Genomic DNA, 14,894 nt, shown 5'->3' with positions numbered 1-14,894 from the left:
ACTGATTTAAAAGCACAGTTTGGAAAAAAACTAAAATGAAACTTTATAACATGCCATACAAATTTAAAGCAGCTTAAACTAGAAATATTCAAAGGCTTCAAGTTTGCTAAAAAGAATATGCAAAAGCATATTAAATTTGCAAATTTGTATGCATTAAATTTGCATAGAATTTGAGAGAGGAGAGAGAGAGGTGGCAATGGAAGAATAGAAAGAGAGGGAGAGAGAGAAGTATAGGTAAGTGAGAAGCTGCATTTCTATGGCTAAATTTCGTGTTCAAACTCGAGCAGAGCAAGCACTTGGCAAATGCACAATTGCCGACTCAATTTGTGGAAATTTCAATGGTTTAATTAATTGGTAGACCGTGTTGAAGCAGCCACTCGATGGCGATGGTCTACAACAGCCAGGCAATCGGCCACTTGAAGCAGTTGCAAGTGGCATGTGGACAGGCATGAATGCAACAACAACGCAGCGCAGTAAAAAAAACAAGTAAGAAAGCTATAGTCAAGGGGACTCGACTTTGAGATACCCGCTACTTGAATAACACAAAATATTGCGAAATTATTCTAAAAATTTACGAAAATATTATACTACAAAAATACTAAAATATACCAAATGGTATATTTGGTATTTTGATTTGGTACTATGTTTAAGATATACTATAGAATGTAGTATTTATTTAATAACTTTGACAATTTTTATCTAATTGCAAACAAATTTTCAGGAATCACAAAGACTATAGTTAATATTGTATAATTCGGCTCTAGCTTTAAAATAACGTTTGTTATTCGAGGTTTGTCTATTTGTGGAGGCGGAAGTGGGCGTGGCAAAAATTTGAAACAAACTCGATCTGCGTGTAAACATAACAAGTGATGTCTAAAAAAAATATAGATATATCTCTTATAGTCTCTAAGATAAAGGTGTTCATACGGACGGACAGACAGACGGACATGGACATATACAGTACATACATTTCCTGCCGGCACAAAGTTATAATACCCTTCTACTCTATGGGTAGCGGGTATAAATATATTGCATTGAATTGCCAACTAATTGTGCAGAAATTGCAGTCGAGATTGAATTTGCTCTGGTTGCAAGGATAACAACAAAACGAGGATAACAAACAACAATTGAGTTGGCTTCTGGCTGAGTTAACGTTGCGCTTGTCATTGTTATTTCCTGCCACGTTGCTCTTTTCCCCCTCCCCTAGCTGACTTTTCTTTGCCACTTTTCCTTTTGCACGTCTTTTTTTTCTGCATTTGCCATTTAGCTTTTCTATTTAATTACGCTCAGCTCCGTTTTTGCATTTAATTGTGTGTGCTTCGCTTGCGCCAATTTTATGTTGCAACAATTATGCGCCGCTGAGTTGCCAACAGGCGACAACAGATGGCGCTACGGTTGTCGGTATTTTTTTATTATATTTTTTTTTGCCTGCCTAGCGTTTGACTTCCTGCTCGCAACGCTTCAAGTGGCCTGACCCAAAAACACATTTTATCCATTTTCTATGTGTCTTTCACTTTCACTCGCCAACAAACACACACACACACATCAATACACACACACACACACATACACTTTAGCTCCCGTTGGTTTGCATTGTTTCTGTTAGCCCCATTTTTTTTGTATTTTTGCAATTTCTTCTGCTGACGGGATGCGCAGGACTTCTTTATTTAAGTCAAGCAGCTTCAAGTGTGTGTGCTAGCGAGTGTGTGTGTGTGAGTGAGAGTGTGTGAGTGTCAGCCCATTGAGAATGCAATCAACATCAACGCATCCTGCAATTATTAACGTCAGCTGCAGCTGAAGCTGAAGCTTGAAGCTGAAGCCGCATCGACAGCAACATCAACTGAGATGTTGCAGCAACACTTTGTCAGCTCTTGAACGTTATGTGTGGCATGCGGCATGTGGCATGCGCCTCGTATTACTTCAAAAGGTAAACACACATTCCCTCTGGCTGCCTATTTTGAGTGGGGCAGCATCAAGTTGAGTGCTTACTCCAGTTTATGCATCCTTAATTGCAACGCTGACAGCGCAGCTCTCTCTCTCTCACTCTCTCTCTTTTGCTCCCGTGACACTGATTTTGCCAAGCCTATTGCTTGCTGCCAACTTGCTACACATCTTGTGGCACACTTTAGTTGCCTCTTTTGCCTCTGCGGTCGCCTTGATGCCGTGCCCAAGTGCCAAGCGATGTTGCAACTCGGATAACGCACACAAATTGTCTGCAGCTCAACGCTCGCTTCAGTTGACTATGATTATTTGGATGATTATGATTATGATTAGACTGCGGCAAGAATGCCAGACTGTTTGTCTCCCTCACTATCTCCCTCTCTTCCTTGGGGAATGGGAATTTCAATTACCATGGATAGTCAACAGGCGAAGTGCCACTAATATCACATTGCATTTGACTTGTGCTGTTGCATTATAATCACTCTGATGGCTTTAATATTAAATGACATTTGCAAACTATTCTGCGGGGTGCATATTTAATGAACTGCAAGTGCTATTTATGTCTGCACTTTGAGGGTATTTTAAGCTCAAGTTACGCTATTGTATCTCTGAATTTGTATATTATTAATTAACTACAAATTAATGTGTTGCTATGGTCAATAATTAAAGACGCCTTGCAGAATAATAAATCACAAAAATAATAGATTTAACAGCAGTTGTCGAGCCTGAATTAGATATGTTAAACTTCAATTAATAATAAATGAAAAGCAATTACGAAAAATAGTAAATAAAAAGTGTAATAAAATGAATGTAATTGATAAACAACTTAATGATTCTTTTAGAAACGAAACATTTTAAGAAAAAAAGATCTATTAAATGAGAAAACCAATAATAAAACGATACTTTCTAAGAAAAAAAAGACGTTCTATTAAATAAGAAAACCAAAGATATAGATAGATAAATGATGTTCTGAGATTCTTTTCGCAATTATGTCCTTTTAATAACAAATTTGTTTTAGCAACTTTCCTAGTATTTAACGCAATATTGTTTAATAAGCAAATTTTCATAAAAGATAATGTATTAGACCACTATAATAAAAACAAGACAAATATGAACATTTTCGTATTTAAAGACTTTGTCGATAAATTGTTATTACAAAGCAGACATTAAAATGGAATTGTATGAATTTAAATTTAAATTCTTAAAACACACCAATTATACAATTAACTATTATTTATAGTTATGTCATTTAATTTAAAGTATTTTTTTCTTGGTGTTATCTAAGAGCAAAAATTATTTTTTAGTTTTATTCCCAAATTGAGAGTTGGCTCAAATAATCTATTGTTTACTCAGTGCTTTATAATTTAAAATATGTTTGAAGGCTTCAAGTGTTAATTTCTTAACTTCAATTGCCACATTTTAAATGTATATTACGCATAAGAAATAAGACTAAATATTTCCATTTGATTTAAACACTTTTCTCATTAATTATCTTATTTAGTAGAAGCAGAATTTAAGGTTTCATAAAATTTAAACCATTGAATTTCTGTTTAAGCAAAGTCTAAATTATTTGCCCGTCTGGCAGTAAATCATCTGCTTTAAAATACATTTCTACACTTTAACTCTTTAACAGTCTGTTTAAAAAGCACGTCGACGTTTCCTCTTACATTTCAACCGACTTCTGTTGATATCTTATTTTGCGTCCGTTTCAAGATGTCACAACTTAATAACTTGCAATCCGTTTGCCGCTATTTGCAAGTTTATTTACCACATAATGTAAAGTATACCCCAGGGTGCAATTTCTATATCTATAACACTCGCACACACACACACACACACAAGCAGAAACACACGCACACTCGCACGTAGCATAAATAATTACAAGTGTGCATTTCAAATGTACAAACAAAAAAAAAAAAAAAAGAAAGAAAAAAAGGGGGAAAAACAAAATAGAAACTGAGCATCTCTAAATGTCTGAAATCAGAGCCAACTGAAGGCGAGCTGGCGTGGCGTCCAGTGGAAAAAGGTCTGTCCGACAATGTCTGTCCCCCTCCTTGATGAGGGGTGAGCAGGGTATCTTTGAAAAGACTGCAAGTTGCCACAGGCAAAAAATGAAAACACAAAAAAATATATATAAGAGAATTGTGGTTATAAAAAAGGAAGGAAAAAAGCTAAAGGCGAGTATGCTCAACTGAAAAATATCTGTAATCTATTTGCCGTAAAAACCAAATTCCAAAATCATTCCAAAAATATACCACAAAAATACTAAAATACACCGAAGCCTACTTAGTACTTAAAATATACCATAGAGTAAAAAATATACCAATTGTAAGTATTTAAAAAAGAGAAAAAAAGCTAAAGTCGAGTATGCTTGACTGTGAAATACCTGCTACCTATTTGCCATAAAAACGAGATTCCAAAATCATTCCATAAATATATCACAAAAATACTAAAAAACACCGAAGCCTATACTTAGTAGGTCAATATTGTACTAAATTTAAAATATATACCATAGAGTACAAAATATACCAAGAGAAAAAAGCTAAAATCGAGTATGCTCGACTGTTAGATACCCGTCACCTATTTGCATTAGAAACTAGATTCCATAAACATACCAAAAATATACCACAGAAATATTAATATATACCGAAACCTCTACTTAGTATATCAAAATTATAATAAATTCAAAATATACCATAGAGTACAAAATATACCAATTGTAAGTTTTTTAAAAAGAGAAAAAAGCTAAAATCGAGTATGCTCGACTATGAGATACCCGCTACCTATTTGCAATATAAACTAGATTCCATAAACATACCAAAAATATACCACAAAAATACTGACATACCAAAACCCATACTTAATATATCAAAATTATACTAAATTCAAAATACACCACAAAAAATATTACTCATACCGAAACTTCTACTTAGTATATCAATATTATACTAAATTTCAAAATATGCCATAGAGTACAAAGTATACCAATATACAATATACTAACATGGATATCTATATCGTATCGGCTGTTGACGCTGATCAATAGTATATAGATATGTATATACACATCTCCTTCTTCCTGTTGCATGCATTTATAATACCCTCTACCCTATGCGTAGCGGGTATAAAGAGAAGGAAAAAAAGTGCAAGAGGCAAAAAGGAAAGGAAAAATGTGCCGCAACTTTCAACAGGCGAAGGAAACGTCGAGACAGCGACATGCCATGACATTCATTATGTTTACGTTCACGAAGAGCTTGGCCAACGGGGCGTATGAGCAACCACGGTATACGTATATGATATATGGTATATATATGACTAACAGCTTCCTGCAGGATACGAAATTAACGCCACACATCTCAGCCGACAGCAGGTTGGAGCATGCATTTTTAATGCCTTTTTGTTTTGCATTTTGGCGTAATTAAGAAAACAAGTGAATGAAACCATTGCGACACAGACAGTCGACAGTCAGTCAACTTTCTGGCCAAGATTGGCAGCCAAATTATGCACAAGTGCAATTATGCAGTACTCGTTGTTGCTTTGATCATCTTGAGAGATGCTCGGGCAATTGCAATTGTCATAAAGTAGAAGAATGAAGGGAAAATCCTTTTTGAATGCCACTTACCAAAGGTGACGCCATTCGTTTGCTTCTCCTTGTCCTTCTCCTTATCGGTCTTTTCGCCGCCAAGCGGCTCCAGCTCGATGCCATCTGTGGTGGCCACTTTGTAGTCCCGTTTCGACATGTTGCCACAACAGAAGCCACAACATAACATCTGACCAAATTTATACGCTTGTGGCTTTAGCGGCGCCGTCTTGATGGCCGTTTGGGGGGGTTCCTCCTCCGGGGGTGATGGGGTTATATGGATGGGGTTATAATCGAGCCAAGCTCAATTCTTCTCCTTCCTCCTTTATACTCCTTCTTAGCAAGTGTGTGCGATATGTGTGCGTTGTATTCAATAGAATGACGTTGTAAAGTACGACTAAGTGTAGACTGTAGACAGAAGTCGGTGAGTTGAAGAAGATCCTTGATTGTTGTTTGTCCGTTGTTTGTTTCGTTTGTTTTGTATTTGTTTGTTTTGTATAAATTGGTCCAGTTACAAATATGTATGCTTTTGCTATTATGCGTAGAAAACTGCAAGCAAAGTGGGTAAATAGTCATTAGTTTCATTTGTTTAAGTGAGAGACGATATAAAATATGTATTATGCTTTGTTCTCGAATGAAAGTTATTCCAACATTAGCTGCAGTGGCTTCATGTGAGTGAAAAAGCTAACTCATAAAATCATATAACTCATTCTAAAAACTGTCTGTTATTCATGAAGGAACAAAGAATGTATAAATAACACTAATGAGTGGGGACTTCATTGTGATGCCAACTTCTGTTGAAATTATTAGTATTATTATACCCTAAGTTATTGCTTTATGAATATCCTAATACTATATGCTATCCTTTAACACACTGTTGCACTATTTAAAGATTAAGAATAATATGACACCTGAATTTATTAAACGTTTCTGCTGAAATTTTTAGGATAGACAGACAGAAAAATTATATTTTCGTGTGCCAAAACATAACAAATAAGCTAATTCAATGTCTAATCTATAACTATAATGACAATCCTGAGCTATAAGAATAACCTCTACCTATTTTGAAAATTTTTTCAGTTTAAGTTTTCTATTTTACAATGAGAAAGAAAACATTACTTTTATATAATAACAAATTAACAATGAATGAAGTTAAAAAGATGAGTCACCTCTTTTAACAATTGCATAAAGATAATACATTGAATAGAATGTTGGTTCTGCTGAATCTTTGAGGACATTTTTCAGTCAAAAGACAAAAGAATAACAAGTAAGTTCAGCGATTATTAACCTCTTTAAATTGATATTACACTTTAAGTAATAAAAAAATCGAATATAACAAACTTTTTTATTAAAATCTACAATACTAAAGAAAACCCGTAATGCATTCTTTTAAACAATTTTTGTATGTGAAAGAATAACAAATTTTCTAAAGATGAGTCACCGCTCTTAACTTTAATAACTATAACAATAACCAATAATATTTGGCTCAAGCCTCAGACAAATTGGGGTAAAAGAAATGTTTTGCTTTTGTCATGCTCAAAAACCTTTGTCTGCACTTCAATAAGTTTTTATGCTTTCTTTCCTTCTTGACTAAGAGCCCTTTTACACACAATTGTAAATCTTTATATGCAAAATGTCGACACACAAATACTATATGAATTCAGCTCTCAAAAATATTTTTAATATTGCAGCAAAAAGTAAACTTGTGCTGTCATTTGATTTATTTGATTTGTTTCAAACAAAAGAATCTTTTGCGAAAAACACAGAAGAAGGACAAGAAATTCCTTTTCTGTTGCAGCAAGCTGCTGTTGCTGTAGCATATATATTTTACTCTCTGTCTTGACAATGTCCAGACTACAACTTTATTTTTAGTTATATATATGTGTATATATGTATGTATTTTCCATCTTCTTGTTGTTTGTGCAGTCTGTGGCGGTTGCTGTTGGCTGTTAGCTGTTAGCGTCACTTTGCGCCGGCGACGACATTGTTGAAGGCAAACAAAACGAACTTTAATAAGAGCACTCACCGCTCTCTCAAGCGAATGCCACTCCCACTCCCGCCCCTGCCCCGCCACGCCTTTCCCCACTCGATTTGCTTGTCTTCAGTCCACACAGAGTGCTTTGTGTGGCAAAACATGGAGTCGAGCAAAAGGAGCAACAATGACAGTGCACAGTGCATAGCACAGCGCAACATTTCGATAGCCTTGGGGGCAGCTTCAAACACAATAATTGCAAAGCTGAATTTACTACAAAAAGCGCAGTGCAGCGCAGCACTGGGGCGTATACGTAATGTGGCAAGTGTAAAGGGATGGCTTTTTGTAGGCTTGTATTTTGTATGGATATTTATTAGAATAATGAGATATGATGAAATTATAATTAATGTACACTTTTTAATATAGATCTTGCTTTTTCGCGTGCTTTCCCTTCTTCGCTTCTTGTTAGAGTGTGTCCACATATCATACGATATCGATAAAACGATAAATGATATCCTAGCACTCACTGAAGGGCTCATGTGGCACTGTAAAAGTTATGTTGGTAACAGCTTCTGTTACCCGAGCTTTACATTCGGCCTCTCCTGACAAATCGCAGCGTCCTCGCAAGAGTCGTTTGCTGTGATCTTGCCATTGTCTTCTTCGTCTGATTCATCCGGCGGCAGCTGACACCAATGCTTCATTTTGCCGGAAGAGTAGTCAGATTTGCAATGTTTCTGCTTTCGTTTAACATGTGGCAAATCTTTGACTAGATATCTGTCGTTAGGCGGCACCTTGGTGATAATAAATGGGCCTTTATAGCGAGGCTCCAATTTGCGGGAGGTACCCGTGCCAAACGGCTCATTCTCGACCAGAATAAGATCATCTACTTTATATACGTTGGCGTTGGCTTTATTATTGGCCAATTGCAATGGCACATCCTCCGATGTGTAGCCCGATTGGGAGGCATCGATGCTATTAATACGACTACAATGGGGATATTCCTGCTGCTGCTGCTGCTGTTGCAGTCTTTGTTCGTCCTGCAGCAATGCCAGCTGCACCTTCATCTCTCCCAAACGTTTCTCTAGCTGTAATTTGTCGTTGTATGCTTTGGAACGTTCCACGATAGCTTTGAAGGCTTGTAAAGTGCTCTCGTCGACTTCTTTTTTGAGCAAGCGTGCAGTCAGCTCATTTTCAACAAGCGTTTGCTTAAGTTCCTTTTCACTTTCTTGATAAAACTCAACGGAACGCTGCAACTCGATAAGTTGTGTCTTAACCTCCTCGTACTTGGTCAATGCCACCCAGTTGCAAGTCAACTCTTCCTGCTGCAGCTTTTGCAGTTCCTCCAAGCGCTGCGCCGCTTTACGTTGGTATTGGGTCAATTCATCCTCCATTTCTGCAATCTTTTGATGTGCTTCCTTCAGTTCAAGTTCAGTGATCCGTGCATCAGCACGTAACGTATTTTGCGCCAATTGCAGCTGTTCAATCTGCTGTGTCCTCTGTTCAATTAATTGCTGCAGCTCAACTATTTCTTTATCATCATGACTGCCAATTGCCTGCAGATCAGCAATCAAAGTTTCGTTTTGTGCGCAAAGCTTTTCCAACAACGCACGCATTTTGTCCTTCACTCCTTGTTTCCCGAAATTACCAAGAAGTAAGTCTGGAAAATTATCGCATGGACGCTCTGCTGACATCGGTACTGCTCGGTTGACTCTAGACTGGATCTTCTCAAAATCGAATGACAGTTTAGCGCTTACGATGACGTCTTGGCCCAACAGAAAATCTTCTGGGAGTATCTCATCTTCGACAATGTAAACTTTGGCGGAAACACTTTTTCCGTCGATGACTATTTCCAACTGTATAGCTTCGGTTAACATACATGTACCTCCACAAATGCCTCTGATTTGCATAGCACACTTGCTGTGAACGGCTTTAATTTCTTTGGCTACTGACCTGCGCACAATACTAGCCTCACTTCCGGAATCAATGAACGCGACGTAACAGTGCGAGCTGACAACAATATTCTTTAGGAAGGGCATGTTTGGTTGCAAGGTGCCCACGCGCATTACAGTTGCCGACTGACAATTCTCATTCCGTGCATGAAACTTATTGCACTTGGAACATCTTGTTTTTGTTGGTGGCTCTGGACAAGAATTGGCAAAGTGTCCCGACTCTCCGCAATTATAGCATTTCAAAGCTTCCTTCTGCTTTGCTGACTTAGCATTGACCTCGCCTTTTTGATTATCGCTGTAATCTTTTGGTGGCATACTCCTCTTATTCTCGCTTAAACGGCTTCGGTTCATGAAGAAGTTTTCAGTTGCATCCCGTAGCTGCTTCATACTATAAAACTGAATCGCTGCAATGCTATTTTGCAGCTCTCGATGCTGTAGACCGGCTCTGACGTACCTGATGACCGCTGCTTCACTAAGCTTATACCGAACACCAAGGGCTGACATACGAAAACAATATTCTTTAACAGTTTCGTTCGACTTTCTCGTTGCATTGGCCATAGTGAAGTGGATCTCTGCTTCGTCTGGTTCGATACCAAACTCGTCGTTTAAAGCTTCGGCAAAGTTACTCCATCGGGTATGCACCACTGGTGATGAGTCGAGCCACATCTTGGCAGGACCCTTGAGGCGAGTGTAGATGGCGAGCAGCAAAAATTTCTGATCCCAATTGTAGGCATCAACTACTTTGTTGACCCGATCAATGAATTGTTTGGCAGTGATGGCGTTTTTGTCACTGGGGTCGAACTCTGGCAAGGTATTCGCTATTTCTTTCACTGACGCTTGCCTCGCTGTGTTAATTACTTGCTGACCTTGACTGCATACATTGTTTGAATCTGGTGATTGAATTTCACTATTCATTGCTAGCGGTTGCTGGCTAGGAACTGTCGATGTATTCTGTCTTTGAACGCTCATAAACTGGGACATCATCTCCATTAGCTGTCTCATTTCGCCTTCTAGTTTCGAAATAGCTGTTGCCTGTGACGCAATTGCATCTTCTTGTTGACTGGCAAGACTAGCTGCTTGCGGCATCTCAATCTCTGTCGAACCCTCATGCTCGATCAGTCTCTGGATTAATTCAGCACGCGTTCCTGATGTTGGCAAATCCACACCGCGAAGAAGGAATTTCAACTGATCCACCTTAAGATCAGTTATTTTGTGCATATTTTGTCTTTTTTGTTTAGTTCTCTTGTTTTTTAATAATTCTGCACACACTCACACACGTACACTGCTGCTACGTATTTCACAACGTCTTGTATTTCGCAAATACACACACGCACACTGCTGCTATGTATTTCACAATGTCTTGTATTCCGCAAATACACGCACGCACACTGCTGCTATGTATTTCACAATGTCTTGTATTTCGCAAATACACACACGCACACTGCTGCTATGTATTTCACAATGTCTTGTATTTCGCAAATACACACACGCACACTGCTGCTATGTTCTCTAAGACTCCACCGTCTCTTGGTGTAACCACGACTTTGAATCCGTCTGCCACGAAGAAAAAGGAACTAATCCGTTATTTGCAGTTTTCTTTGTCACACAGACCTTGAGAACACATCTCACTGCAAACTTTCAACGCCGACTATTCTTGCTGGTTTTTCTCTGTCTCAATTTTGTTTCTGCACAATGTCTTTTCCTATTTCATCATCCTCAATTTCACGCTTTCAAATCCATACAACTTATCAGATCCCACTTCTGAACTGTAAAGGGATGGCTTTTTGTAGGCTTGTATTTTGTATGGATATTTATTAGAATAATGAGATATGATGAAATTATAATTAATGTACACTTTTTAATATAGATCTTGCTTTTTCGCGTGCTTTCCCTTCTTCGCTTCTTGTTAGAGTGTGTCCACATATCATACGATATCGATAAAACGATAAATGATATCCTAGCACTCACTGAAGGGCTCATGTGGCACTGTAAAAGTTATGTTGGTAACAGCTTCTGTTACCCGAGCTTTACACAAGTGGCAGAAAGAAATCATCGAAGAGGTGCGCCTACAGTTCAATGCACGGCCAGTTAAATGGGCCAGAAGAGAGTGAGAGAGCGAGGAGAGAGAGCGGGAAGCAGCGATAAGCGTAGCGGAGGGGGCAACAAAACACTCCGATACAAAAGTCGGCAGGCGAGGCAATTGTTTGTGCTGTTTGTTAAAAGCGAACGTAATAAAGCACTTGGCCAGACCACTGTTAACCGGGCCAACAGCACTCAGTACTCTCAGCAAGGAAACAAGCGCAAAACGCAAAAAAACAAAAGCACCACAAACTCAAATGAATACCGCAAACAAAGCAAGCGACATCAAAACATAGCACACAAAGCGCAACACCGAATTGCAGATACACTTCCTCATAAATTAAGCAACTTTTTTGGCTGGCAACTTTAAGCCAACTGCAATTTAAACTCTGCAGTTTCTAAATTGAAACTCGGTCTTCAAATTTCAACTCTGCTGCTGCCAAATTGGCTTTCAAAGTCCATATGCTTTGCTTATTTGTTTTTTGCTTTTTTTTGCTTTGTGTAGTTTCCGTTTCAAAGCGAAATGGTTTGGCACAAGTTTGTTTTGGCCTGGCCATAAAGTGGCCAGAATTAATGGCAAAATGGCGTCAGCAGGTTTTTGTTTTGCTTTTTGTGCCTCCGTTTCTTTTTCTGTTTTCTGTTTTCAGTTTTTTGTGCTTGTTGCGCCCATTGCACAAACACAAATACGCAAACGTTGAAGGACAGTCGCAGGACCTGGCTCAAAAGACAATGCAGCCAAAAATAGCCATTGCTGCAACAGTATTAGTGAGTGTGTGTGCTTAGTGTGTGTGTGTGCGTGGTGTATGCGACACGTGCACAAATTGTGCCCCAAAGTGTCATTTGTTATGTTACTTCCGGTCTGCCGCGACAGCTCGAAAAACAACACCAAAATCAACATCAGCAGCGACAAGCATTGATTTGCATGACCTAAAGATACCCTGTTAATGGGTAATTCTATTAATGAAAAGATTGAAGAATACAGCACTAAACAGATTTTAACTTGAACTTAAAAACTTTAAAAGAAGGTTGAAGAGCATTGCAACGCGTTTGGTTTTTGCCCCAAAAAGTATGCTATGCTAAAGAGCAGCAACAAATTTTAAAGAAACTTTTGCAGTGTTGAATAACATCAACATTTTGGTGCAAAGCAAAGAAGTTGGAAATGGCAGAAAGTAAAAAATAGAGTGAAAAATAAATAAAGTCATAAATTGAGTAAGAAGAGTGTACCGAACACTGTGTAAATACACAAAATAAATTGCCAAATCAATCAGAATTAAGACCGAAGAAAATAAAGCAATTATTCATCATTTGCTGACTGTACGAAAAATTGAGCAGTCGAGAAATACTAAGAAAATAAATACAACTTAAATGAAATTAAGTAGAAAATTAAAATTACAATTAATATGGAAAATAATTCCGCTTAGAGTAAAAGGTTATAACTAAAATACTTCCAATTACAATAAAAGTTTTGCTCTTTTTGTTATTTTTATGTAAATACAATAATTTAAATTACATCTAATAGAAATTTATAATGCAATAAATGCTTAGTTCTGAGTTAAATAAAAGATTGTGTTACTTTTTATTAATAAAAATCATTTAAAGCACGTCAATACCAAAAATGTTTAATATAGAAACGAACTCAAAAGTATTTGAACTTTTTGCAAGAGTGATAATCAGTTAAACTTTCGAAATAAAAAAACTTTGAAAGTTAAAAAAGTTGTGAATCCAAAAAATTGTGCTCTTTAAAGTTTGTTATTCCCCCAATGAATAAAACAAAACGAAAAAAATCAGCAACGCTATAAATCCATTTGGGTGCTAAACAAATGGGAACGCAGAGTGTGCATAAATTAAATATGCTGTCCAGGGAATTAATGCGACAGAATTGCCAGCAAAACTTAACACACTATAGTTTACAGTCTAGAGCAAAAAACCATATGCAAGTTTGCTGTAAACGTGTGAGTGTGTGTGTGAATGCAATTAACGTTTTCAGTTTAATTGAAAAGTTTGTAACTGGAAGGAGAAACAAGCTCATCAGGTGCAAAAAACACACACACACACACACGTTAAAGCTCGTTGACTGTCGCCGTTAAAAGCTTAAAAGTTTTGTGTGTCGCAAATTGGAGGGACATTGAAGGCCATCAGGTGCAATTGCATTATGTCAAATCGAAGGCCAATCGACAGATTCACTTCGATTCGATTCAGTTCAGTTCAGTTCAATTCGATGGCAAGAAGGGGGCGCAATCAAGTTTAGTCCCAGAGCTAGTTAAAGTATGTGTGTGTGTATGTGTGTGAGTATGTGTGCTCTTCAGGCCATTAGCCATAGGCAAGTGAAAAGGGGAGAAAGGTGTGACCTCGGGTTGAGAGTTGTGCGTAGGCAGGTTTCAACTACGCACACACACGTTAACTCTGTTGTTGTTTTTTTTTTTGTTTCGCAGGTGTCACGTTTTATTTTTAGCCAGCAGCCAGGGCAAAAAGGTAACACGGAAGAGGAGGAGGAGGGGAGAAGAGGAAATGTTGCTGGTTGATATGCATGTTTATGAGCAACACAAAACACACTCACTCACTCACACACACACTTGCTTTAAATATTAATGGGCAACAATCGACATAAATAATTAATGGGCGGACACACACACACATACACACTCATCTAGGAGTTTTAGGAGCTGAGGTGGAGCTGTGTTTGGCTTGATGGCTTTTGTGTCTGGGCACACATCAATTAACTTGTTCGCATTTCAAAGTCAACATGATAAACACATTTGTCAATGCCACGGGCAGCCAAGTGAAGCGCCCAAAAGCATTTAAAACATTCTCCACAAAATACAATTCGTTTCGTTTCCCTTTTTGTTTTGCTTACATTTTTCTTTTGGGCGCCAAGTTTGTACACCTAGCGCATATACGTGTATATAGTATATAAATCCTTGGATATGCCTTGGGAAGCTGAAGATGAATAAAACTTTTTTCGATTTTGATTTTTGCACCGATGAACACAAAGAAAACTCGCGACGAAAACAGTATAAAGAAGCAACACAACACAACAGGGAGGCGAATTTTCCGCTTTGTGCGTCTTTTTGTGGAAGTTTCGTTTCGACAAAAGTGCTTAAATATAATATTTATATTAATTGTGGTATTGCACACGAAATGCGCGTAAATAAAATGCGACTAGTTAGCACGAAGGATAAACTCGTTCTGTTCAAAATGTGTTGTCGACTAGCAACGGGCAGCTGACCAAAAAACAAGAGAGAGCGCTTTCAATTTCTCGCTCACGAGAGTCCTTTGTGCTCTCTCATTCTCTCGCTCTCTCTCTCTCAGTGTTGAAAGCTGCGCACGTTTCATCCTGTGTCAGAATTTCTGTGCAGTGAAATTCCATGGGAAA

General features: G+C 37.9%; 2 protein-coding genes across 3 annotated transcripts in view; both read right to left on the bottom strand.

Moving 5' to 3' along the window:
• Positions 1-14,687, bottom strand: part of LOC132785340 (endoplasmic reticulum aminopeptidase 2) — a 34,688-nt gene extending 20,001 nt beyond the window's left edge. The window contains exons 1-2 of one of the 2 annotated variants that reach the window (XM_060791401.1): positions 14,376-14,687; positions 5,564-6,070 (exon numbers count right to left, since the gene is read on the bottom strand). In XM_060791401.1, the coding sequence (XP_060647384.1) occupies positions 5,564-5,711 (148 nt within the window). In that variant the 5' untranslated portion in view covers positions 5,712-6,070; positions 14,376-14,687. The remainder of the gene's footprint in view (positions 1-5,563; positions 6,071-14,375) is intronic. The other variant, XM_060791400.1, reaches the window with a different exon arrangement.
• Positions 8,069-10,660, bottom strand: LOC132785170 (restin homolog). Its single transcript, XM_060791162.1, has one exon. It carries the CDS (start codon positions 10,658-10,660, stop codon positions 8,069-8,071), a length of 2,592 nt encoding a protein of 863 aa, XP_060647145.1.
• Positions 14,688-14,894: the final 207 nt, after the last annotated feature.

The sequence above is a fragment of the Drosophila nasuta genome, chromosome 2R (assembly GCF_023558535.2).
Source record: "Drosophila nasuta strain 15112-1781.00 chromosome 2R, ASM2355853v1, whole genome shotgun sequence".
NCBI classification, from domain to species: domain Eukaryota; kingdom Metazoa; phylum Arthropoda; class Insecta; order Diptera; family Drosophilidae; genus Drosophila; species Drosophila nasuta.
This window is presented reverse-complemented; position numbering and strand designations above follow the sequence as displayed.